The sequence below is a fragment of the Columba livia genome, chromosome 7 (genome assembly GCF_036013475.1).
Source record: "Columba livia isolate bColLiv1 breed racing homer chromosome 7, bColLiv1.pat.W.v2, whole genome shotgun sequence".
NCBI lineage: Eukaryota > Metazoa > Chordata > Aves > Columbiformes > Columbidae > Columba > Columba livia.
Window position 1 is genome coordinate 24064661 of NC_088608.1, and position 27752 is coordinate 24092412.

The window sequence follows — 27752 nt, forward strand, 5'->3', positions numbered from 1 at the left end:
TGTTACTGTTCTGCTCTCCCCGGGTTAGCAAGGTCACACTGCAGGTCATGTTTGAGTGTGTGTTTGCACCAACTACTAGAGGCCTCCGCTATTCAGAATCAGTGAACAAGTTAGCAGGAAGATGAATTACAAGGTGACCAAGACTGGAAATACAAAATCATTTGGGGTTATTAAACCAAAAGCTGACTGTGAAGAGTTACACTGATAGTACTGTGACCACCTGGACAATAAAATAGCATGTGAAATTCTGTACATACAGGGAAAACCAAAACTGATGTCTACATAACCACCGGCTCCAAAGTAGTTAATGCCATTCAGCTGAGAGGGCTGGGAGGCACGAGAGTGTTGTATGAAAGTGGCAAACGCCACAGAACCGTCACAACCACCAGAACGTGCGCAGCGTCCCGTGGCAGAGCAACATTCATCAGAACCGTGGCTGCCTGTACCAGCCCCTGCCCCTCCTCTTTGTGTTCTTGGCGACACTGAGAAGGTCCATAAAAAGCGATGGAATGGGGATGATGATAATAAAAAAGTTGTGCTTTTGGCTTTTGTGGCCAACCATGAGAGGAGATGCTTTCTGCTGGATATACAGCTGCACCTTGGTTCAATGGTTTGGGAAATACAAACCCGAAGGCTGAGTTCATGAGCAACATATCATTTTATTTAGCATTACTCTGACTTTGTGAATAAGGAGCTGATGGAAGGCTGGTTTCATAATCGCATGTCCCACTTCAAACCCATTCTCCTACAAAATTATTAAACAATCTTTGCGGGTCCTATCCTGCCCTTCTCCAGTTCCTTCTTTTTCACAAAATATACTGTAAGCTCTTGCAAAACAAATAGTTATTTATTATACTAAACGTGGTCATGTATAAATATTGTAATAGACAAAATATTCCTAAAAAGATAAAGGCACATCTGATCTGAAATGTGGGGTTTTATTTTCCACTGGTGCTCTAATTAGAAGTGTCATAGGGAAGATAAAGGAAGATTAGATGGTTTTTAATGTTCAGGTCAATATGTATTACAAATTACACACTTTCTGTATTCAGAAAATACACAATGACCAGGTACAATGAGTCCGTTTGAAGAGTAAACAAAACGATGCTCTTGATTTGTCCAATTTTTATTCTCTTATAAATCGTACTTGAAACTCCACAATGCTTCTCAGTTAAGCGAGCGCAGGTTCCCAACAGTGCAGTGGGCTGGCAGCTCATCGGCCTCTTCCGCGAGCTCCAAAGCGACTGCAGTGACAATCGCTGCTCAGCGACACAGCGCGGGGACAGAACAACTGCTCCAAAGGGTACACAACTTCTGGTTGAAAAATGTGTAATGCTGACAATGTCTTAATTAACACATTTTAAATGCCTTTGGAGGAGAGATCTCATCATGAATTTCAGTAGTGTTTGAAGAGCAAAACAAATCATGTAAACCTACATCAACTGGAAACAACGTTCTGTTCCACAATCCTTCCACCAAATGGCAGTTAAAATTAGGCTGAACAAAGCGTCAGTGATGCCAACAACGCTGTGCGGTAGATCACTGGTTATTAAGCATATTTGTTACACAAAGACTTAGCCTTGGAAAACCAGTGAGGATTTCCCTGCTTTAGGGAAATAAACGTGTGTGAAGCAGAGTTAAAAACAAAAGTTTAATGAACTGATAAATCAAACTCAAGCACTATCAACTTTTATACTAAATTAAAATCATATATTAAATATAAAGCAAGTATAAATGTGTAAGAAAAATGGGAAACAAACACTTGCATATTTATAAAAAAAAGTATCAGAAGCCATACTGGTTGTCTTGCAAGAAATTATATTTAGAAGGCTAGAATCATTTATATATATATCAAATAAATCTATGAATATAACAAGAGATAGGAACAGTATATAAATACGGTATCTTTAAATATTTACATGTATATGGAAACTAGGCAAAGTGGTGCTATAAGAAGGAAACATCTGTTATAAAAGTGAGATTACAAATTTTGCATACATCCATCTGCATTACACTATTCATTTTAAACTTGCCTCTTCCATAAACAATTATTAACTTCAAAATTATCATTGCATAGAATTACTTCAAAAATATTACCTAATTCTGCATTCCACCTCACAGTACAAACTATCAGGATAATGATACAAAAATACTAACTCGGAAAACAACAGTAGCCAGCTGTGCTGCCCTTCAAAGTTTAGTCTCTGACTTCTTGCTCTTCGGAACAAGGAAGACGTTGCCATCCCTAGTTTGCTGCAGGGAATATTCGCTAGGAGAGTAGGACTTCCCGTCTTCATCACGTAGCATGCTGAACACCTCCAGGTACAGAGTGGTTAGTTGCTTTTTCATCTGACGAAGGCTTTTGTCATGCTCTCCTTTTTCCTTCAGCAATTTCTCTTTCTCATCTTTTAGGTTACTCAAGTCTTGCTCCAGTTCCACTATATTTTCCAGTTTTCTTTTACGGCAATTTTGAGCAGCCACTTTGTTCTTGCCTCTCCTGCGTATATCTCGAATAAGCGCAAGCTGGGCTTCGTTGAACTGCTCCTTAGACATCATCGCGTTGAAGTCATCGACGGGGAGATTGATGATTTTTTCGACAGGAAAAGGGATCTGCAGAGCTTTTGCTCTTTGCTCATCTCTCGTGAGATGAGCTTCAAGGCGGCTTGAAGGTTTGTCTTTTGTGAACGGAGCTTTGGGCTGGCCTGGATTGCCCGGGGGTTCTTTCTTTGGCGTGTTTGTACACTGCAAACCAGGCGCTTGAGTGCTTGGCCCCACAGAAGAAAACACCTGCTCCCGGAGCTGCAATGAGTAGGCGCTGGCGTTGCTCTGCGGCACGCTCCCCGGAGCGCCCTCAGTGTCTTCCATCTCAGAATCGCTGCAACCAAAAGTCTTATCTCCATGGGCAGAGGACTCCAGAGAGTGTTCAGGCGATGCTACGCCAGAACTTGCATTCAGTGAAATGCCAGAGTCTGAATCGTTACATTCTGGTGCGGTTCCTGAGTGGTTGCCATTAAAAGCTTTACACAGTGAGAAATCGGAAAGATCGATAGGTTCGCTCAGAATTTCTGCGAGTGGCTGACTGATAGGCAAACGGTGACACAGCAACAAACGCTTTGCATCAGTAAAGGTGCTGTAGAAATCATCACAGAAATCGGAGTTTGAAGGGGATGCGTCGTTTAAAGAGTTCACACTCAGCTGGCTGGTGTCTTCTGGCGGCAAAATGCTGGAAAAGGGGTCCTCAATGCTATCCAGGAAATCTGGACCGCAGTTAACATCTTTTCTCATGACGGGTAACGAGCTGTAGTAATTATAGCCGCTGTGCATCTCTGTTGGCTTGGTTTCGGGGCCTGTGATTGTGCTTACCTCAGCCAGGTTGTCGTTTTCAATGTTAAGACACTACACGGGAAATACAAGAGAGAAGTTGAGTAACACATCACCAACTAGTGATAAAACCTTTCCATATAACCCACCAACATTACATATTTTAGCTATCAACATGCACATAAAATGGGTATTACAACATCGCTGTAACCTGGCTGACTGCAACACGCTTTTGGCACAGAGATGCAATCTAGACTCGATACCTAAAGCAACGGTATGAAACAACTTGTTCTGGATGAAGCTATTTAGATCAAGACAGCAGAGCCTCTCAAACTCAGAGCAGGATGCTGGAGACCCATTCCAATGCCCTCCCGTTCTGCTGAATCGCTGGTGCGGATCCTGGAGCCGCCAGGTCTGAACATCTCACAAGCAGCACTGCTAGAAATGGCAAATTACTGCATGAGACTTAATGCACATTACTCGCACACAATTACTTGTTGCACGCTTAATTTCATGCTATGTGATGGATTTCCTCAAAGGACAAGACTGCTTCAGGATTTACTAAATGAAACAGCTGTTCAGTGCAGAGAAATGTAATTCTCAGTGAAATAAAGAATACGAACATAAAGCCTCGCAAACATTAACTCACCCCGCATACTTTTAGTTAAGCCGGCTGACATCAGTGTGAGCCACGAAGACCATCAGGCTGATGGGCTTCCAGTGGCTACCAGCCCCACGTGCTTTCCAGCGGGGTGGCATTTGCTTAACTGAAACTGAAGGAAATGTGCCTGCTGTCCCCAAAGAATCAGGCAATTACCAGAATGATTCTGTTTCTCTTAAGAAGGGACCACACGCTGATTATTTAACCAGAGATTTTTCAAGGCTTAAACTGAGGTTTGGAACATGAGGACTGTTTTTTTTAAATTTTCTTCAAACATAATCTGTAAACTGCAATGCCCTCAATTTAATTATCTCACTTCTTTCAGGAGATTATTCCATTATTATTACAAATGACTGCAACAGGTAATTTTGGTTTGGTTTGGTAGTGTATTTTCAGCATCACTGCTGCCCCTTCACAGCCACTTGCCCTTGTTACTTATGTGGGGCTTTTAAGCCAACCATGACAGTAAAGATTAGGAAAACTGGAAAATGTTCAAAAATACAAAGAGACAAAGAGAAAAAGTGAAGCGGCAGAAAAAATGCAGTTCCTGCAAACACCTTCTTTGGTTTTCTTACTATGAGTTGGATTTACAGGTATTCCACTGAGCAGTCATCTCTTGTATTAACAACAACAACTAGAGCAGCATCACGCTGATGCATTATGACGTTCTACAACATACTTGAAAATAAATTCACTCAATTTTATAATCAAATCTAAGGAAAATATAAATAAAAACATATGGATAGGAGAAAAAGAACCCCTAGATGTCTCCTGTAATGCACAATTTAGAAATATAGCAAAGTGATTTTTTTGTTGAAATATTCCACTCATGTACATTATTAGTTCTTTCTGCACATATATGAACAGTAGTTACATAACTATACCTGACTCTTCTATGTGTCTAAATGTATGTTCTATTATCATCTTTACAGGCCCTTTTCCTTAGATAAAAGTTGAATGCAAAAGTAACCGTAAAAGATTCACACAGACACAGTAAAACCAAAGAAACAAAACAGCATTTACAGTAATGCTTGTGGAAACAATTCCCGGTTTCAATCTATAATTCAGAAGCTCCATTTTTAAGCAGCGGACATTTCAACCACGATCAGGCTGTAACAAGGTGCATACAGAGGCAAACAATGATTTGCTAAACCTGAGGAAGTTCTGATTGGGAAGATACACTGTGTTTCACTAAGGCCTTCTGCTAAGCAACTCATTTCCTTCCTCCTACATCTTTTCAATATATTATTTTTATGAAAATTAAAGCTCATATGGAGTTACAGACAACCTATGGGTGTAGGATCCAACACGACAGTCATGATCACCATCTGTTAAGATGCTCTTGTACTGCAGTCCATACTCTTCCAAAATATCATGCTATTTTTTTAAGGTCTTTATCATACTAAACCTTTACCTGTAACTCTGTAAGGGACAATAATTCTTCCCAAACTTGCTCTATGTTCTGCATATTCTCCGCATCAGTGAGTGGAACTAGAACAGGTGATTCAGGTGGCTGAGTTTGGTCAGAGGAGATGAAGACTGGGTTGCTATCCACCTGAGCAGGATCCAGTGACTCAAATACAGCTGAAGAAGCCTGGAGTGTTCAAACAGACAAACAAAAAAATCAACCCTCCCCCAGACAAAACAGTAACATCAGCCAAACCAAAACAACACAACACTTTGAATTTTCCAAGGCTAAAATCTGGTTTTGGGTATTCTACAATTTCTTCAGAACAGACAGGTATTTCCTAACAACAACAAAAAATTTGTAAATAATGGGAATACAAAAATATTCCTATGAGAGGAGTTTTCATATTAAGGGAAGAAACGGTGGGGGTGGGAAAAAAGCTAGAAACTGAATGCGGCTGGTGAGGGGCTTCTCTTTACACATCCCATAGCGAGGGTCAGCACCTGGGAACTAAGCAGCTCAAACACAGCAGCTCCAGAGAGCTGCACGATGGCCACCGTGACAAACTGGCCCGGTCCAGCCACGCTGTTTGCAGAAGCCGGAGCAGCTGCCAACAGCTGGATCCACAGCAAGCCCCGGCTGCGGGTGCAGCCAGTAGAAGACAAAAGCAGCGCTTCGCTCCCTCCGGGTGCAGCCCGAGTTTAAGCCTAGGGCGGTGCTTTATTCCAGGTGGAGTCAGCTTGGGGACAAAAATCATATCACAAACCAATATTGTGGTGAAGACAAATCTTAGTAAGGGAAGACATGAGGCTGATCCCCTAGAAGACCACCCGCAAAACCACTGCATTGATTGTTTTTACCTCATCGTCCTCCAGAAATGGGAAAGCTTCTGCCAAGAGCTGCATGCAGTCATCAAAGGACAAGGCCTCTGCTTCTGGTTTTGAAGTCTGTGTGGTCTAAATAGGAAAGCGATGAAAAAATGTTACTGTATCTTTGCATAACTGAAGAATCTTCCATTACAGCAACAAATGCAAATCCATTTTAGGCAACCACTCGCATTATGGCTTCCTGTGAATGGAAAAAGGTTTAAACATGCTCACAAACGCACGTTAGAGTTTACCTGAGAAAAATCGATCGGTGGCTCAGTATTTTCTGCCTGAATGTGCTGAGCCGGCTGAACTGGAACAAATTCCCCCGTCTCTTCGTCTAACTCAAACTGAGCCAGCAAGGCTTTCTCCTGCTCTTTTTGGAGCTGCTCTTGTCTTTCCTTTTCAAGTTTCTTCTGTTTCTCGAGTTCATACTCCTTCTGTCGTTGACTAAAATCAAAAACTTCACGCCTTGCCCCAAGGTCTATATCTTGCCTCCAAAGGATGTCAATCAAGTTCATGTCCTGTAATAGAAATGATTTTTTTAAGCAAGCGTCCTCCCCAGCAAAACTGGTTTAGAACAACAGCAAAGCTTTCAAATTCTCTATTAAACAGGTACGCCCATGTAACCAAGGCTTCTTCTCTTAATCCTACAAAATCATCTAAGTGAAATATGGCTCTGCACAACCTTTCCGAAGTGTGCGAACTGACGGTTTGGTCGCTGTGGGCTGAACGCAGGCTCAGAGACACAGAGAAGCAATTTGTTACAACTGGAAAGGTAATACGTGAACTGAACAGAGAATAAATACATTTCTTCCTAAGTTAGCTCATAGAACGCATGAAGCTATAAAATGAATTATGTCACATTAAGAAAGTCATTTTTAGGAGAAAATAACAGAAATTTAAAAGTTTGCCCATGGAAATTTTTTTCAGTATGATCTTTTAATACTGTAAAAGCTGATTAAAAACATGACAGGGGCTGTCTGAAGTGGGTCTAACAGCCATACTGCACAATGTATTTTAAAATATTTATGTTCCATCCTGCTATTAAGTATGAAAGGACAGGAGAACAGGGCTTCAGAGCCAGAGGATAACCTGGTTTGAAAGGCACCAAGTGACATAACATCACTGTAGAACTAAACACAATTATTGAGACTGTTACTAAAAAATAATGATTTAATAATAATTACTAAGAAATAATAATTTAGTCTAAGTTGATGGCCTAGTGCAGTTGGTTTGGAGCAGCTGAGTGTAAACTAGAGGCCAATAGCTGTCAAATTTTGGTAAACCATTTGGCCTCTGGCTCGCCACAGAGTCAATCATTGCCAGACAGCTAACGATGACCTGTATTTATTGGAGATCAGCGATCCCTTGTGCCTGTAGTGTTTCAGAAGACAAATTAAACTCTGCTATTAAAAGAAATCCACCCCCTTAATATTATTTTATTTGGCTAGAAATTATTTTGATTTTTTGCACATGGGCTTTTTTAGTGAGAGGCGGGTTGGTGAATTGCTTTGGTTTTTTTACTGTTCAAACAGTCAATATTTTTCAGGGCTAAATTTGGATTACTTCTGTGAAGAAAATCTAGCACTCAAAAAATCATCGCCTTCAATGTCAGCTGATACAGAATTTTAACACTTGGTAGCCAAAATTGTCAGATGGGTAAATGCCAACCATTTCTAGCTGGTGTCCAGGAGTTTTGATTTGATGGCATGTTTCATTATTCTTAACATGACCCTTTAGAGGCAGCGCACAAAAATAATGTTCAGTGTAGGGCACTCTCACCAGGCTGCACACTACAAATAACACACCAAATGCCACATGTCATTTCAAGAGAACCTTACTGCTTTAGTGAACAGCTCTACACCCAAGATACATTCATTTGGCCACCATATCAAATTAAAACATTCCATTAACTCTAAAGACTATTTTCGAATAGAGAAGCAAAGTAACCTCAATGTCAAGTCACGTTGCCATTCAAAACGATCCCTTCTGTACGGCCGTTACAGCAAAAAGCTTTAGGGCAAGTCCACATCTGAACAAACCAATTCTGCATTCTCATTTCTTTATTAAAAATGCTACACTATTAACACTCCTATTTAAACATCGCACAAACTACCTCTACCAGTTACTAAAAAAATTACTTTTCTCTACAATCAAGCAGTTACATCAAATATCTGTGTGTAAAACAATGCAACCATTCCCAAATCTAAGACATATTTAATATACCTTGCTGGGGGAGACCACACTTGGCTTTAATGGCCAGCAATGAAGAAGCTGAAATAATTACAGTAGCTGCCCAACACAATGTTTGGTCTCTCCAAATTGGCAGGGTAAAACGAACTAATTAAGTTCTGCAGTAATTGGAGATATTGCAATATGGTATAGTTTCATTAAGGGCCCGTAGTTTACCAGCTGCTCATTGTCTCCTTCTGCAGCAGATTCAAAACTGTTTCCCAGTCTCGAAGCATTTGCAATATGTTCTAGATAAAACTGCAGGATCTGGATTTTAGGGCTCACTTCTGAATTATTCATTTACAAGGCACCATTTAAAATGTGACTCAAAAGATTTTCTGTGTGTATCATGCACGAGGCTGTGAATTAACAGAGCTGCTTTCATCCCCAAGTTGCAAAAGCCTAGAGCACAGAAATAGCAGAACTGGTGCTCAGTTTCAGTTTAAATCATGAAAAACAAAAGTGATGGAAAAAAGAGGCACAGAAGCCTTAACATGTTTTCCTTCAGAAGAAAAAACACTCAGCCTTAGCACACAAACTGAAGTCACAGCTATTAAATCTTTCAGTGACGCTACTGGCTGTATTCCTTACCAAAATAAGTAGCTTTGGGTGCTGCCTGGTGTGTGGGATGAGGGGTCTCCAAAGCCACCAGCTGACCAAGGACAAGGTGGTGGCTGAACACCAGCACCTCCAGCACCACCACTGTGTGTCGGGAGCAACCAGCCCAGCAAGCGGAATCACATTTGGAATGAACCTGCTTGCCTGCTTTCCAGGATGGTCAAAACCTGGGCTGTTGTCTGAGAAATACAGCAGCACTGATCTGCTCCTGTCACCATGTTTCCGGGGACCACATTCAGCCCCATATCTTGTCTCTGGCAAGGAGCGGAGCTTTGCTGACCCATGGGGTGCTCTGCCCTGGGGAGATGCTTGTCAGTGGCACCTTCTTAGAATATTATTTAGTTGTTGTGTTTGTGGCACATAAAACCAAAAGGGTAGGGGTTTTTTAATTACTAAATAATTGGAAAAGAGCCCGCCTACTTTCAATTAGAAAAGTTCTGTATAAATACAGCAATATTAGCTTTCGAATAACAGTTCGAGTAATCACTCTTCACATGAATGGGTTGCATGGAGGAAGTGTTCTTCTGTTCAATATGCTAATATGTAATATCATAAAACAGCACGCTGATTTAAATATTAACCTGCCATTTAACGCTTATCTATAAGCTCAACCAATGCTTTTAGTAATACTGCCCTTGAGAAAAAAAAAATCTAGGCACTAGTCCAAAGCCGCAGGTCAAAGCTAATGGAGTCAACATTGACCAGTGATTCACTAAGCCGTGAATCACAACCCCCAGCACGAGGTGATGGCAGAGAACCAAAAAAGAAAAATTTTAAAAATTGCAGTCTAAAGCAAATATTTTGCAATTTTGTTCCTTCAGCCTCCCACATCCATCCTCTTTAAATTATTTCTCTGCCTTGTTGAACACTGTCACACACACACACAGAGACAACCACAGATATAGGCAAGCGCTCTATTTTAGGTTTATCGCTGAAGCATTTTTCCCCCTCCACTGTGAAAGCAAAAATAACTGCGTATTTGATGCCTGGAGTGTTTCACTAAAGCTATTAAAAGGTATTTTACTTCTTGCCTGTGCAACAGCTACCCTCTGATTTGTAGACGCCTCAACGTGATGTGCTGGTCTCAGAAAGATTCACTTGGAGGGACGAGCGAGCACGGATTCACGTCTGAAATGGAGCACGAGAACCGAGCGCTCGTGAACGATTCACCTGCCCCCGGGGCTGCTGCTGCCCCTCTGAGCCGCTCCTGACCGCTCCTGACCACTTCCCTCAGTGTCAGACCGATGTAGTGTAAAGGCGCCAGCCGTCCCTCATGTGACAGAGTCCACAAGTGCCCGTTTGTTCTTTCCCCCGTTGTGCAATTCCTGGAATTGCATCAGAGGAAACGCTGGGTCTGGCAGCACGAGGGGCGGGGGAAGGACCCAGCCAGAGCTCAGCTCTTGCGCACTGAGCACCAACGCCTTGATTTAATGTAGTACAGTAACAGGGTTTTAATCCATTTCCCAAGCAGGCAAACCATGATTGTGCTTATAATATCTTCTTCACAAGTTTGCAAACGGAGAGAACTTCTCTGGACAGAGGACATGCTTTGCTTTCCCGTGACCCATGTAAGCAGGAGGTGCCTTGCACTCATGGTTTGATTTTTTTTGTTCATTTACTGATATGCTCTTCCACCACATTGATAGCTTAGTTTGGACATATAAAGGCACTTCTAATAAGATAAACATAAATGTTAAACAATTCACATTAAGCCACCATCTGGCCCCCAGTGGAAATTTTCATGTTTTAGATTTACATATCAGCATTTGCCATCTGGGCAGAGTCTGTTATACATTTTATGAGAAAATCTCTGACTACATTGTAAAGTTTGACAATTAACTCTTACTGCTCCTAAGTGAACATGCTTGCAGGAGGGTGAACAAAGGCAAGGGACCCTGTTTTCATGCTACTTTCAGAGACTGACTTTTGTGCTTTAAACAAAATGCCAATCTTTCATTTCATCCCTGTTTGATTTATCTGACTGGTTTTGGTTTTGTTTGGTAAATAAGCCTTTTACAGGTACCACTGGTAGAAACATCCAGCAGTGAAAACAATCCACTGTATCTCAGACGGCACTTTCAACCAGTTATTAGCTATCCCCTAAATGCAGAGCACATTTACTTCTTGAAGTCAAGCCTTTTGCAACATAAACTGGGATAACACCAGCAGAATATCTTCACCAGGCAAGGTTTTGTTTTGCTTGCCCACAATCCATTAGCACCTCACTCCAAAAAGAGAAAAGATTTCACATGCCAGCACAATTAAACTTCAGAGCTCAAGAGCCACCAAATCAATGGCTATTGCAGCCAGCAGGGAGCTGGACCAGGACCACACAAAAAGCAGAAAAAACACTCTTACAGCTCACTCACAGAATGAGAGATGACAAAGTATCCCCCAGTTCCTATTTGTTTTCCAGAAAGTGAAAGGAATGGACAAAAAGCACCTTACATTTTTGCTTTAATAACAAAAACAACATGTGGGAAGTGAGGATCAAGGACCTGAGATGCTCCAAGGCAAGACTGAAAGGCAAGGGGATGAAGCAATAAAGCAAGAGAAGGAGCTGGAAGCATCTTAACATTTCAGAAAAGCACAGGCTGCAGAAGCAACAGCTGAATGTCTACCCCTCTTTATCCTCAGGAGGAACTGATTTTATTCAAGTAGGTTTTAAGAAAGATTTATAAAACATTTGATGTCTTCAGAAGATCTCTGAAATCACCATAAATAGTAGTTTTCTAAATATTTTTCAAGGTAAGTTACTTATTTAATTACAACTCATAATTACAGAAAAAAATCCTGGACACATAAGCCTCGTGCTTCAGAGAAAGTACTGAAAGCAGATAAAATTAGTCCAACACTGTAACTTTTTTACAAACAACTGAGTTTTGAAGCTGACCCATGATTTTCAATCCCACACAACTGGAAACTGAAGAACAAAAGTTAACTCAAGAATGAGGAAGGGGCAGCGAGGACATAAAAACCTTCGAACGAGCAGCTGCCCTTATGAGAAGAACAGGGGAAAGGGAATGGCAGGAGCTATTTAGGCTGGAGGGCAGAGGGGTACAACAGCAATTTTAGCTGTCTGGATTTAGGATTTGGAAGCGTGACAGCATAGACAGCTGTCAAACTAAGCCACATGACAGCAACCTGTGATTTGTGAACACACAAGGTCACATCCCCGACTGCTCTGTGGAGCTCCCTGCTGTCCCACATTCTTCCCCAGGAGCTCCCAGGACATCCAGAAGGAAATGGTGCTTGGGTGGGTGTGAGAGGGTGTCTTTTTTCCCATGTTTCATACCTGTGCCAGCTACTACTGGTGTGACTGGACTGACACTAAACCAGTACACCATGACACTAAACCAGTACACCAGCCTGCTTCTGCTTCTTGATGCCCGTATGTTCTTCCCAGACATAAAAAGTCTTTGGATGCCTCATCTCTTGGTCAGTGTTTAAGCCCAGGTGGGCTAACTTACCTGAAAAAGGACACCAGAAGTGTTGCAGAGCCATAGCTTTAGAGAACTGACGTTGGAAGGGAGTTTCCACTCCATGTATATATAAATAAGCCTGTTGAAAAACACTGACCATGTGTCTTGGGACATTCTTTTGCCCAGACAGAGACATATGAGATAAGAGCAGTCCCTGAAATGTTAGTGCTTGTAGGCAAATTTCATTTTCTTACTGAAGTAAGAAACCTCTAGAATGCTTTGCCAGGCCAGGAACAGAAGTCGTCTTGATATTTCATTAGCCAAAAGCATTTGGCCTCTGTTTCATCCTAACATCTCATATTTCAGACTGTACCTCCCACTGTATTTCAGCAGAGTCTACCAATAAATGTTAAATTGTTCAGGATCTACTCTTACAAATTAGATTAGTTGAAAAACTCCTTGGCTGGATTGTCCAGCATTCTTAAGACAGTTTCACTACAAGCCTTGTCAGGGCGTTATTCTGACAGGGAAGGGGGAGGCTCTGCCCGGCTGGAAGGACAATCCTCCCCTGCAAGTGCAATTCTGGACACCACCCACCCACTCTCCCAACCCTCACTCCAGAAATAACTCCTCTGAGAGGGGGATGATTTATGTATTTCACCTGAAGCATCATCTTCCAGGAATGGCACTGACAAAGGCTACAACTGTAAGATCTGTACAGTTCCCAACAGGCTGCTCACGGTCATTAATGTACTAACATCATTCCAGCCCCAAAAGCTGCAAAATCCTAATGCTAACAGTAGAACAAGACCACAGCAGGTGAAGAAAAACACCCTCATCAGAAAGACCGCAAAGAGCAGGGCAAGAGGGGACACAAAGAGCCGTTTACTTCCACACTTTGACAATAGTCTTCTTTTTCTGCAAATCAATCCTCACCTCCATGACGCTCCTTAACATACCAAAAGTGTGCGAGAGCCTCAGAGCCCCCTGTCCAGCCTGGGGCACGGCAGCAGGAGCGAGATTCTCCTCCCTGGTTCATTAACCTCTGGAGACAGAAATACACACATTTATCCTTTTCCCACCACATCTGGTCTGCCTTGAGGTGACCATTTCTGGTACAACAGATTCTTGCTCAGCACCGCACATCTTTTTGCAAGAAGATTGTTTGGTGCTCTGTCTCAGACACTCCAGAAGTAGCTGTGTTTTTCTGAATTGTTTAATCAATATATATTTTAGAATGTAGCTTTGAAATAATATAGAGCATGCAGTTTTCCAGGGGCTGAATGGTCCCAAGACAGATCCTGCCTCAACTTTTTTTTTTATTTTTTTTAAAGCAGGGGGGAAGGCACCAAACCCCATTTCATTTGCATGGCTTACAGAAAGCAGTCTTACATTTGACATTGGTACTCCTTTGTGTAATACCTGATTGTTCAATATTTTCTAATATTCATGGCCAAATCTGTCACGCATTGTATTTGCTCCAAATTCCCCTATTTCTGCCTTAGCCTAAAGGAAAAGTCAGAGTGAGGTCTCATGTTGCGAGCTGATGATGATAAAATTCTCCTGAATAAATGTAACTATGCCCTTATTTACAAGCACTGCCCTCGCTGCCAAGCAAAAGCCAAAAATGGCCATGGGTGTCATCCAGCTTCTTCAAACTTAGTCTCTACATCTCCTGACATCCCAGAGTGCTTTCTGGAATATCAGTATCTGAAGTAATGAATCTTGCATGTTTTCAAGAGCTTTGCTGCTTCAGTTAGATGGGTTCTATTCTTCCGTTTTCAGGTCTTAATTATATTGTGTTAATCTAAATTTCACTTTTCCACAGTATATTTGGCTAGTATAAAAGTGTTTTGATCCCTTCTACTCAAATTCTGAATCCCGCTTTCAGCTTAACAGAGCCATTTCCTTGCCACTATCTTGCATCAGCAGCATTACAAAATGATGAAGTCAATAAGCACACAAAGTTAATGTGCATTCAAGTTACAATCTATTACACAAGTTGCATAATGAAATTGGGAGGCTGGCAAGAATATGGGATTGTTTTATAAATGAGTGGGTTAGGCTGTTGGTTTTTACATGCTTGATACATCAACAAAACTCTGCTGTGTTGCCTCAGCAAGTAAAGTGAGGGATTCTGCTGTGGAGAACTTCCTAGTTTTTGTCTCATCACCATGTAGCATACCGTGTAACTCCATTTTGAAAGGTATTAAATAGCAGCCATCTCAGACAGAAGTCTACTTCATTTCAGGAAAAGCTGAACTTAATGGCTTTATTTGTGTCTGGGTTTTTTTCCCTCCCAAGGAAAAACTGCATCATAAAAAACCCATGACATTTATTGAATTTTGTCATTTATACAACAAAATAAAAAACGAAAACAAACAAATCACATACAGCATCTGAAGATACTGCTGATCTTTTAACCATAGGAATACAAAAGCCTTTGTGTCCCAATTCATTTTATATATTGAACCTACAGTACTTGGAAAACAATTACCTGTTAAATTATTATCTTCAAGCTACCCTGCTGTACCCACCCAGTACAGTACCCTGTGTGTGGACATTGCCACAGGCTACACATTAGTTTATCTACAAGAGGATTTGTTTATAATAATGGCTCAGTCATCTGGGAAACACGATCCAGTCAAATTACAGCACACTCTTACGTCCCGTGAAACAAACCAGTAAGAAAGAAAAGATTAACAGAGAAACAGATAAAAGAGCCTAATAAAACTCAGATAACATATATCAGATTGTATTAACCTTGGGTTATAACCTATTAGCCACTACTTTGATTTCATCAGGATGCCATACTTTTTGGAAAAGTGTTTCAAACCATGCAAGAAAACAGTGTGCGAGTCAAAATATTATCTGGGTGTATTTAGAAACTCTCTTCTACTAAACATTCTCACTGCACTGGGATCTTCTTATAAAGCCCCAATTTTTAGCTGTAATTTTGCCAATGACTGGGCAAGTTACAGGGACAGGCACCAGACGGGACAACATAGCTGCCCCACAGCCTGGATGTGGAAACCGTGTGCTCTGGTATTAGAAGAAACGTGTCACAACAAGTTCCACTTCACTGATCTCACAAGTATCTTACTTTGTTGTTCGTGGACCAAAGGACAAATGCAAGCAACAGGAATACCTGTGTGGGCTAGAAAGCAAGACTAGAGGGTTAAGCATTCAGTTCCACTGAGGGGAATACAGCCTGCTCCAGAGGTTGTCAGCTGTGACATGTTCTGCATGTCAGCCCACATCTGGCAAAGTACATAAGTGCCCACCTCCCACTGCAGCCCGTGGGGCACGGGTGTTAAATACCTCTGTGGGTCAGAGTCTTGCAATTATTATGCACTTTTCACGTACATAATTTATATAGATTACGCTAAGAATTTAATGTCAATGCACATTTTTGAACAAATAAGCAGCGCTCGTTTTTGAGTGTTCAACTTCAAATACACTTGGAAAGGTTATTTTGTTTCTACAATAAGAAAAAAAACCCACACGTAGACAGAAAAAAGGCCAAAAATGCATTGCTATTCAACTGCTCACCACTGGACAGTACAGGATTGTAAAAGAATCGAGGAAGGGAGGCCCAGTGTGTCAAATTTTTGCTGTGGTGACACTATCTTTCCACACAACTAATTCACAGTTAAATGGTTTGACACTGTGCACAGCCTTTATTAATGACATACTACAGAAGAGCTTCAGTAAATAACAATACTATTCAACTGTGTACTGATGACCAAAAATGCTCTCCCTAAATTTACATGAAACATCATAGAAATTATTTAATTTGCATGAAAGGGATTTGTATAGCTTCCCCCCTTCCTGCAGCCACACCAAGATACATTATGAGAGTTGTTTTTCCATAGTATGAGGTAAGGACAGATTTTAGTCATTTTCTTCAGCACTTGCAATTCACATTTTTCTCAGCAAAAAGCAAACCTCTAGAAGCCATCAACCCCCACAAAGGTTCCAGGAACCTCTTCCACTTGAAGGTCCTGCAAAGTTAAAACACAGAACCAGAAAGCTCAAGAAGGGCCAACAATATAGACATCTACATGCCAGTTTATCGTTTTTGCACACAATGACAGCTTTTGCTTAAAAATGGTAAACCCACTGCGGAACTGAACAAGACTGTGTACAAAACTAAAGCTTTGTTTCTGCATGGGGCAATCCAACCCTCACTTTTTCAAGTCCTGCACTCCACCAGCACTTACGACAGCCAAAACAATACTGTTTGTCATGAATAAACATGTCAATATACCTCCTCCATCCATAAGCAGCAAACGTACTCCAGGCATGTTAATATGCTTAACAAACCTTATAGACTGTTTCTAAAATCTTCATTTACAGCTGATGTTTCTAGTAGTAGACATCACAGAAGATTTGATTGCTTCCCAGATGTAACTAGAATCAGTTTGCTGAGCAAGATGTTCAAGAAGATCACTTGTAAAATAAGAAAATATGGAATGCAAAGAAAATGTCAGGTTTGGATCTTAAAGTTTTCTGCCTTTTGGTCAAAACACTTGACTTCATTATGCCTCAGTAAATACTTGGGGAAAAAAACAGATCACAGCAAATTAAGAGTAAAAATGGCAAGATTCTGAAATTTCTCTATAGCATAGTTAATTCAGACAATGAGAGAGAAAGATCTTGTTATGGTAAGTCACTGCTCACAGAGTCAGCTACAAACTGTTAATTCTGTAATTACTACTTGCATTTTGTAAGACCTTGTACATCATCTTGGCCACATATACACTATTTATTAAAAACTCTCATCCCAAGCTCCATTTTGAATTTAAAATAACTCTATGGTTCTGACCTTAGTAACAGACTTTTTCAGAATAATTTAAAGCACTCTATTTAAAGTTTCATTATTTAAGTAGCTCCCATTCTTCATTTTGCCAGCAAAAAAACTGTGAGAGACAGGAGATGTCTAGAGATGTTTGTATTGTTTATCAGCTGAGCAAGGATTCCTCACAGCAGTAGGTGCAGACTGGATTCCTGAAGTGGGAGATGATAAAGGATCACAGATTGAGCTGGAAACATTCTGCAGAACTACAACATCTCACTAGAGTCACAACTATTTATACGAGTTGAAGAAGTGACCTGACAATATTCTAGCTCAAATACTAAAAGCAAATTGGAAGGCACAGCATCAGAAGTCGCTATTTCTAATTCTCTCTGTTACAGCTTATACAGCTATGAGGCACCTAAACATGACATGCATTTCCATAGTGAAAGAATTCAATTTAAACAATTTGGAAGACCAGCTGTCAGAAGTTATGTCCTAGTTTAAAATATAAGTTCTGTTTTATCATATTACGCTATTTTAATAGTACCATTTTTGTTACTGAAGTACTTCCATTTTCATCCTTAGGTATCATAAATCCTACTTGTTTCAAAAGCTTACTCAAGTTTATTTTACAAATACCAGTGGGATAATCTTACAGAAACTCCTCAGCTGACACAGATCTGCTCAATACCCATCTACAGCAGAAAAACAAAGTGCAAATATAATTCAATGTTATAAAACACAAAATATGTCTCTGTGACTCATGCCAAATAATTAACAGAAGGCCGCATTAGGGTCTAGAGTACACTTGTTGCAAGGACACTTAATGAATATATTAAGTGCACAGGTGCACACAGATCAGTCACTATTTCTGTGATACCAGTGAAGTTGAGTCATGTAACAAGCTGGGGTGGTATCCTACCACTGATTAGTCTCAGATAATCTTTGCCACTAAATTCTCCCCATTCTCCTCCCAGCTGTAAAGCTTCTGAAGAATTGTTACACATCTGAGCTGAGCTGCACCAACCTTCAGACCTGCCCGTCCACACACCCTACCACTCTCTTTTACCCATCTTTTTATTATTCATCTGATTGTGGAACATGTCATCTGGTCACATAACTGCATGCAATATAACTGGAAATACCCTCTTTTAGGACAAAATTCAGCCTTCTTACACAACAGCACATAACCAAACAGTTCCTGAAGACAAAAAGAAGGACTGACCAAGCTTCCAGGCCCAGGCAGCAAAAAACACAAGCCCCAGCTGTGCAGCAGACAGGACCGGCCACCTCACAGAGGAGCAGGTGGCACCCAGGGCAGCAGACTTGCATCGACCACCTGCTGCTGGGAATTCTGAATGAGGATCTTCCAGCAGCCCAAGCAGCATGCAAACTGCTCTACTCTAATTATAGCAATTAGTAGGGAGATACCAATTTTGGAGCACAAGTCTTATGACGAGTGGTTGAGGGAACTGGGGCTATTTAACTTGTAGAAAAGGAGGCTGAGGGGAGACCTTATCGCTGCCTACAACTACCTGAAAGGAGGTTGTAGCATGGAGGGTGTTGGTCTCTTTTCTCCCAAGAAACAAGTGATAGGATAAGGAGAAACGACCTCAAGTTGAGCCAGGGGAGGTTTTGAGTGGATATTAGTAAAAAATTCTTCATGGAAAGAGTTGTCAGGCATTGGAACAGGTTGCCCAGGGAAGCAGTGGAGGTGTTTAAAAGGCACATAGATGAGGTTCTTAGGGACATGGTTTAGTGACAGTGTTGGCTTAATGGCTGGACTCTATGATTTTGAGAGTCTCTTCCAAGCAAAACAATTTTATGATTTTACCACAAGGATTCAAACAAACAGAACTCCCCAGGATCTTTCTCTCATAGCTCTTTATAGCTAGACGGCAGTGATGATCTGAGCAGGAAGCAAATCAAAGTCACGGCAGCTTTTCACGTAACTCAGCAGTAGAAAAGTCAATGCTTCAACATTTAGTGGATATTAATTTCAAGCCCAGCAAATAGACGCACCCTTAATCTTAAAACAAACCTCTTCTGAAAGGCAGGCTATCACTCAAGCTCCTCCCGAGCCAATTTCTCAAGTATGCAAACTTGGTTTTGTAAGCAGTCTCCAGGAGTGGATTTTTTCATACTTAAAACAGCATGTAAAAGCAATACAGCAAACAGCAATAAGACTTGGAACTGTGAGACAGAGGTGGGTCCAAGGAGGGAGAAGTTATCTTTACATTTCAGAGTTATACAGAAGATACTTCCTTAAAAGGTCTGAAAGAGATGGCTTCAAACTGGTCTTACATAACTTGTTGCTGCAACATCAGACTTTAAGGAACTTTATTTTCCTTTCTCTTCTCTTTTTTAATTGCATTGCTCATAAAAATACTGCAGAAGTCAGAGTAAAAGTCTTAAGACTCTGCGAGACAAGTACAAGGCCTGGTGGTCTCAACTCCCCCAGTGCTGCAATAGCATCAGAGACCATACTTCTAGAAATGGTTTAGTTTAATTGTGAAGATAGGAAACATCAGCAGTCATTTACAGCACCCTCAAAATAGCATAGCTAAAAAAAAAAAAACACATTACTTTATAATTCCTTCTTCCCAGTATAAAAACTGCAGCTAATAGGCCAAAAGCAGAAATCTAAATTGACATAACGAAAAACTTAAACCAGATCTGTAGTATATAAGTTGCACTGACATAGCATTAATATTACTTCTAAACTATACCCATTCTGCTACAGCCTTGCCACTTAGTACTTGTGCTAGGAATTATTAATATATCACTGAGTAGCAGTTACACTCTGCTGGTAAAACAATGCTAATGTCCACTACTATTATTGAGTTATTAACACTCTTATTAGCTCCTATTAGCTTTCTAACAGCTCCACAATCATATCAAAACACTTAAATTAACTCTTTGAGAAATCAAGAGTCAAACACCAAGCACATCTATAAACACATAGCATTCAAAAAAACCTGTCAGCTAAAGAAAAATGAGCAAATATTTCACCAAGAATTCAAAATGGCTAAAGACCGAAAAAAGAAGATGCTTCATAAGACAAATCCTCTTCTCCAAAGCAGTCAAATAACTAAACATTTTTATCCATACTTGATGTTGTTACAGACCAGTTACCCAAATTAATATTTAATTTAAATGTATGGCTCTAAGAGACTTTGCTTCTATTTGAAACAGGTACTGCTGAACTAAGCATTTCAAGGTAAAACTAAACTAATAGTAGAACAAGATATTCTGCTGGGCAATGTACTTTTTTTTAATTTCCTTATTTTAAAAGGTAGGAAATAAAAATGAATAAATAGTTATGTAAAAACTCACTGAAACAAAGAAATCCTGAGGCAGAGCTGTCCCTGTACTTGCTTCAGTACTGTGCTGCACAGAGCAGAAATACTCTTCTTATACTTCAGAAAAACTTGAGCACTACATGATAAATTAACTTATTACTACCGATTAATATGCGACTGTCACTAGCTGTGCTTTTTCTGTACAGAAATCAGTTAGTGGGCAGGAAAGATAATAGTGCACAATGCCTATCTTTACTTGAAATGTATCTGCAGGTATCGGTTTCAGATAAGTCTTCTACAGTTTAATGCAGTTTTATACACCGCAGATAGTGTTGCTGGCTTCGTTTCTTACTGGCTGGTTTAATTGTTTACCTTAATAAAACAAATATGCCATAAAAGTATTACTGTTGAGCAACCCTGAGCAGGATTGGAGTTTGCTGTATATCAGTCATCTTTGGATAACATGAATTCAAAGTCACAACTTCCAGCTCCTCCTGCCTGACTTTTCATTAATCTGCATAGAAAGACCTGCAGAGGTAACAGGTGACGTGTTCTCCAAACCAGTTAAACCAGATTGTTACTGAAAAACAACTGATCTGGCCAATGTATTGTATTCTTTTGCCTTCACCTCAAGCAGTACTCTGTGGCACAAAGTCCAGCTTTGGTATCATAAACTGCATCAGAAAACTGAACAGACTTCAAACCCTTTCAAGTTCTTTAGGAATGTGCTATATTAAAATAATAGGTCACTTGGGGTTGGAATGAGATGCAGGCCACAACAAACTTTAACAGGGTGATTAACCTGGAGCCTTTGGCAGACTTTTTGCTGGCTGCAATCCAAACACAACAGCAGGGGATTAATATTTAATTTATGCCGAGAGGTTACTGTCTGGACTTGTCCAGACTAGCCTCAGCCAACACAATCATTGCAAATACATCACACTTCCACAAATTGGCCTAATTTTAGTGAATGGTTTAGTCATTTTAAAGCTTATCTTTATGATTTCAAAGGGGGGGAAAGGAAAGAAGCAGTGTTCTAGATACAAAAATCAACCCAAATCCTTCTTTGCAATTAAGCATGCATCCAGTGTTACAAGCAAAGCTGGTGTCATTTGATGTCATCATCTGAACCTTCTACATTGTCCCTAAGACCACCCCTTTCTGAGCCTGCAATTGACTCTTTTTCACTCTCCTTAGAAATCTAATGCATTCAAAAATTTTTCAGTGACAGACTCCAAAGGCTTTTGCTGGTTTAGAGTTTGTTGGTTCTATTGAAACATGAAAATTTTACAACTATGCAGGAAAAATTACATTTAAAAATAGTACGAATCGATTTTACTGAGAAAGTATATAAACAAGTATTTCACCCAGTCCCTTCCATTTCTAGTGTTCGCTGTCATCATCTCACAAAGCCCAGCATATTCCACAAAGATGTCCAAGATTGCAATACCTATCAGATATTCTTCTGTGTTAAAATTTAAGATCTAGAACTTGAGGAATAGAAACCACAAGAAATCAAAAAGGCATTTAGGTGCAACATTAAATGTAATAACCTGACATATTTTTAACAACATCCTTGTCCTTCAGGATTATACAAAACCTGCTGCATTCTTATTCAGGATAAGTATTATACTCTTTCTATTTCTTCAATTAAAAATAAAGAAGGTACAGAGAGCCAAAATTCATTCTTGTCCATGACCATTAGTGGGAAGTGTACACAAGCCTTCCTAACCACCCACACAGTGCTATAAAAATGTCACAAGTTCTTTAAAGCACACGAGATCATCCAGCTGCCCTCTGCTTGCACTCTATGTTCTTTTTGGTCCCAGTTTGGTCTCTTTCAAATATTATCCAACAAATTTTCAAGGCCAAACTCTTCTCTAGCTTTGAGTCCTAACCACACTTCAAGCTGAATTTTCTGAGGCAATTAGCTTCTTGCACTTCCATCAATTTCCAATATAATTGTAAATGATTAGCACATTTTGAAGACAAACTACAGAAGAGTGTTCCTACAACAGAGAGGATATTCACTACAATAACAGTGATATCCAGTTAGCTGTCCTCCTGAAGGGATTGACGCAGTCAGCTCCTATGAGTCTCCATACATTTCAGGTAAACATACCACATTGCATTGCATCTAGCACTGGCTTAACTGAAGATACTTTTTAATGAGTTTTGAAGGAACGAAAACCCCCTCAGTTCAACTTGATATCAAGGCAGGCACAGAAGAACTGAGAGGTTCAAAATAAATGCATTTTCGCTTAAGATAAAGCTTGTGGTACTCATTTGCTTCCTCCAAACTTGTCCATAATTTTAATAGATAACATTATATTCAGAAATTTGGATGTTTTCTTATATTTAAATGTATCTACATACATAGATAAATAGATACTTCTACAGACATCTTGATCAGATATTTCTATTCAACAATGTTATTAAACCTCATTATCAAGAAACAAAAAACCACCAAGCCAAAAAACAAAGACTTGTTGACAAGCCTGAGCAGTGCACTTGTTTGTCTTTGCCTCCAGAATCTACCTCATGTGGAAATGATAGGCCATTAGGGAATAAAAACATAAACCCATTCACTTGACAATTTAATGCACCATGTCCTAAGAAAAAAACAAAACCAAACCAAAAACACAAACAAAAAAACCCAAACAACAAAGTATGTGTAATTCCTCACTAAAGCCCTTTAGGCTGAAGAGATCATACTAATTGAGCAGGAGATTCTTCAGGACGGTTCTCCAGGTATAAAGCCCCCTAAGATACACAGGCACTCAGTTATTTGCTTACTTGGCTTTGCCAGTTGTTACAGTTGGTCTTGCTTCAGTCTAAATACAACCCATGTCTTCATTCTTTGTGCTGGAAAGCAAATTCTTTTTGCTCTCTTCTTGTCATACGGCTCAAAACTTAACTGATGAGCTTGTTGAGCTGTTTTACAAGGTTACAAGCAACCATTTCAACAACTTCAAATTTCCTGGAGAGAGGAACAGCTACTATGAGAATATCATGCCTTCACAAGTGTGATTTGAAACATCTTGACCCTTGTTCCAATGCACCCTTTTCTCTTAGGTGTTTTGATGTCCATGTTACTAGTTTGTAACAGGCAACATCCCATTTCAACTTTGCATACAGAGATACATCCTATTTCCAGGCAGAGAAGTCCTGTTGTTCCAAGCATGCTGCAGGCAATGGCACGGTTAACTCCCTCAGAATTATGCAGCAGAACGTGGTGATTTTACATCCTAGTTGAGGAGCTAAACCAACCCCTGTCTTTCACATTCACCTTTAATGCTACAGCAATTGCTACCAGGCACATAAAGAACTAAGAGCTTGTACTGCATTTGCACAAGTGCACACCCTTCCCAGCTACTGCCTTGCAAAACCTGAGGGGCTAAATGAAGACTGTGTTCCTTGTCTCTCATTTTGAGCAAACACTTTACGGGAAAGGGTATTTGAATTTTCCATTTAATAAATACATCTAAAACCATACATCAAAGATGGTAATCATTTATTATCTAAAAATGCAGCACCTTTTCAGGCTAAGTCTGCAAGGGAAGACACCAGCAGCTGCTGAGCTTAGATAGGAATATTGCAGCAGGTGGCTCGGTAGGAAGGGTTTGACAAAGCAGGCAAATGAAGAGCAAAAGCTAAGTTTGCTGGCAGAGCAGATACAGTGGATCGGACAAGAAGGTGCAAAAGCAGATACCCAGGAATCAGTCTGTCAAGATTCTCTCAGAAATGAGAGAAAAAACAATGCCATAAATGGATACTATAGGCAAAAAGAAATTAACTTATTAAATTTATGTAGCGCAGGCCAAGAGCCTGGTTTTCATTGCAGTATTTTCCAAGAAAGTGAGAAGGCAAGGTGGAGGTCATGGACATGCTACATGGGGCTAGAGAAACAGGTGGGGCATGAGTGGCCTAAGACAGAAAAGCAACAGCATTCAATGAACTGAGAAACTTAACAAGGTGTTACTTGTACTGACATACACTGAAGGACCCTCAAAAATCTCGAGTCTTAAAAGAGCTTTAGACGCAGTTTCAAATATTACTTTTTAAACCTAATATGTAATTGATAAGGGTATGTTTTCCATTTAAAAGCCCAAGAAAAACATGTAATGACATATATGATAAATGTAACTATATAAATTTAAAATGGAGTTCAATTATCTTTTCAGTTATTCACCCCACTCTTGTGCAAACAGTTTGTAATCCAAAAGCACTGAACTTCCCCAGCCTTCTAGAGAAGAGGCTTCATAGCACAAGAGCACGAAACACAAACACATGCAAACACGCTCATGCCTCCAAGAGCTCTGCCTCGGAGGAGACCACCAAGCCTCAACCTCGTCCTGTGCGGAGCCCCCGAGAAGCGCCCTGGCCCAGCCCGCGCGCCCAGCGGCCGAGGTGCGAGGGGAGGCCCCGGCCACAGCCCCTCACCTGCGGCCCAGGCCGGTGTCACCCCGGTTCAGGCTCCTCAGGCTGCATGTGAGAGAGGCTGGACCAAGGCCACCCCAGGGAAGTGCATGATTGTGCAACAGCTGCTGCCGGCCCGGGCCACGCTGAGGGGACAAGGCCCCGGCGGGGCCGCCGCGCTACGACAGAAGGAACTCTGCGGTCACTCACCCGAGTGCGGAGCGAGGGGTGCGCGGCCACGCCGGGGGCAGCGACGCGGGGCTGCGCCTCAAGCGGGCGGCTGCGCCTCAAGCGGGCTGCGCCTCAAGCCAGCAGCCCCTCCGGCAGCAGGCGGGCACCTCCCCGGCCGCTCCCTCAGGGGCCGGCGCCGGCCCTCTCGCCCTCCCCGGCTCCTCGGAGCTGCTGCCACCGCCCCAGGCTGCCCGCAGCGGGCAGCTCCCGCGGGGGCGGCTCCTGGAGGCCCTGACTGACCTTCCGCGCCCGGCATGGGCGGGAAGAGACCAGACCCGACCCGACCTGCCCCCCGCCTGGAGCGGGAGGGGGGGCTGTGTGGCCCCGCCCCGGCCCCGCAGTGACTCAGCGCGTTCGCAGGGGCGGGGCAGCGCCACGTGCTCCGCCAGTCTCGTGACCGCCCGCCCCACCCCTCGCCCGGACACCGGGCCGGGCCGGGCCGGGCCCTGCGGGGAGAGGAGGGGGCGCCGGTGGTCCCGCCCGCCGGCCGTGTTCTCACCTGAGCGTCGGGGGGAAGCTCGATCTCCATCGCGCGGGGCCGGGGGACACGGAGGGGCCGGTACAACGCGATGGCGGCTGAGCTGGCACCGCCTGTCCGCTCGCTCCGGTGCTGTTTGGGAACGGAGGCGGCCCGGCCCGGCCCGGGCCAGCAGCCGCCCCCGCGCTCCGCCCCGCCGCCGCCACCCAGCCACTCAGCGGCTGCGGGAGCCCGCGGAGGCGGCTCCTTTCCCGGCAGCGGCGGCGGCCGTACCGGGAACTTCGCCCGCCCCTGGCGCTTCCACAGCCCCCCCGCTGCCGGAGCCTCCGTCGCTGAGGAGCCGGCACCCCCCCGGGGCCAGCCCGGCCCTGCTCGCGGTAACGGCCAGCAGTACGCTCGGCCGCACCGGGCAGGCGCCGCCGTTCCCCGCGCAGCCCCCGGAGCCGGCTCGTTGTGTAGGGTCTTGTGCCTTAGCGCAGCTGCCCATCTGCTAGCGGATTTGCGTGTTTCACATTCGCAGAGCGCTTGTCAGCTCCGTGCGGTCGCACTGCGGGCTCAAGCACTGTAAGGGTGCGATGGAAGTGACGGCGAAACCCGGCGGAGCGCCCGGGGATCCCAGCGGGGTTGTGCGGGGAACGGACAGGCGGAGCGGCTGCCCCCAGCTGCCTCCCGCCCGGCAGGAGGTCCCCGAACGAGTGACCAACACGCGAACCAGCCAGTTCGGAGACGTGGAGATTTGGAGTTCGGTACACGAAATTGTTTCGACTTTACGTCTTCAGACAGGACCCCCACAGAGCAGTATTGTCACTGCTCCTAGTAACTTTTTGCCAGCCTTTTGACTCCTCCATCTGTTTAATATGGATCCATCAACGCATCGTATTCCTTGGGTGTGAGAACGAGCAAGGTGCCTCAGCACACCCAAAAAGCAGTAGGGAATGCTTTAGAGCAGGGGGGCCCGGGCCTGGATCCTTACACCTGTGTCACAGCGACCGAATTGTCGGGGTGCCTTGTCTTAAATCACTTCTCATTATTTCATAAATGGTATCAATCACAAAGCAAGCTGAATTCCATTTAGAAACGCAAGTAGCAGTCAAATAGTTAATCAATTTAGTGCACTGAATATGTCTTTGAACAGGGTGTGACCGCTGCCATTGTGTTTGTAGCCTGGCTGACAGTATATGACAATATATACCTTTCAAATGATCATTTGGGACCATTTTTGAGGTTACTTTCAATGATCGAATATAACCAAATAGCATGGGATTAGGACGATAACTAGCCAGAACAGAAGGTCTAACTGTTCTTTTGCAGGTGCTTATTTAGCCCCCGTGGCTGCTGTAGCCCCTCTCAGACTGGCACTGAGCCTGCTCTGGATAGTCACAGCTGCTGAGCTGTGTTAGTGCACCTTGCACCTTTAAACAGCACTAGGGTCAAGATCTCATTTGCACATTTGCCTTACAAGGTACAGGAGTGTGACTTTAAAAATTAAAAAATAGCGCAAGTGTATACGTTTGATAAAGCTGTAACAATTTAAAAAATTATTTGCACCACTATGTTGCAGGTGGGTGTCTACCCAAATATATTGCTTGCTGTAATTGTATTAAATTGATATATGCCTTTGAAGGAAGAAGAACCTGTAATCCATGTAGATTTATTATATGAACATTTGACAACTGTATTAGATAGAGCACTCGCCTTAAAATCAAAGTTCAGTTGAAACACATCCATAGAGCCACTGAGCATATGATGGAGTTCTAAGCAGAACATGCTGCATCACTGAATGAGCTGGGTGTACTGAAGGAGCTCTTATGATACTATGGCTTGATTCCTTGGAGGGAGAATGCATGACAACAATACATCATTTGTAATGGAGAACCAGCAGGAAAGTTTTAAGTATACTCCTATATATTATTTTTGTAATACCACTTCATTCAGTGGTCTAAAAGTGAACCCAACTAAATCCAGCTGAAAGGACTCTGTTGGAGGCTCT

At 42.2% G+C, this 27752-nt stretch overlaps 1 protein-coding gene across 5 annotated transcripts; it reads right to left on the bottom strand.

Moving 5' to 3' along the window:
• Positions 1–828: 828 nt before the first annotated feature.
• NFE2L2 (NFE2 like bZIP transcription factor 2) lies at positions 829–26028 on the bottom strand. 5 transcript variants are annotated; one of them, XM_065069788.1, is made up of 5 exons: positions 25784–26028; positions 6511–6780; positions 6251–6346; positions 5397–5576; positions 829–3396 (listed from the first exon to the last, which is right to left on the bottom strand). In XM_065069788.1, exons 1-5 carry the CDS (start codon positions 25811–25813, stop codon positions 2191–2193), a joined length of 1782 nt encoding a protein of 593 aa, XP_064925860.1. In that variant the 5' UTR covers positions 25814–26028; the 3' UTR covers positions 829–2190. The 5 variants fall into 5 exon arrangements, with proteins under 5 accessions (XP_064925860.1, XP_064925862.1, XP_021137401.1 ...); XM_065069790.1 differs by lacking the exon at positions 25784–26028 and adding an exon at positions 25264–25586; XM_021281726.2 differs by lacking the exon at positions 25784–26028 and adding an exon at positions 25078–25276.
• Positions 26029–27752: the final 1724 nt, after the last annotated feature.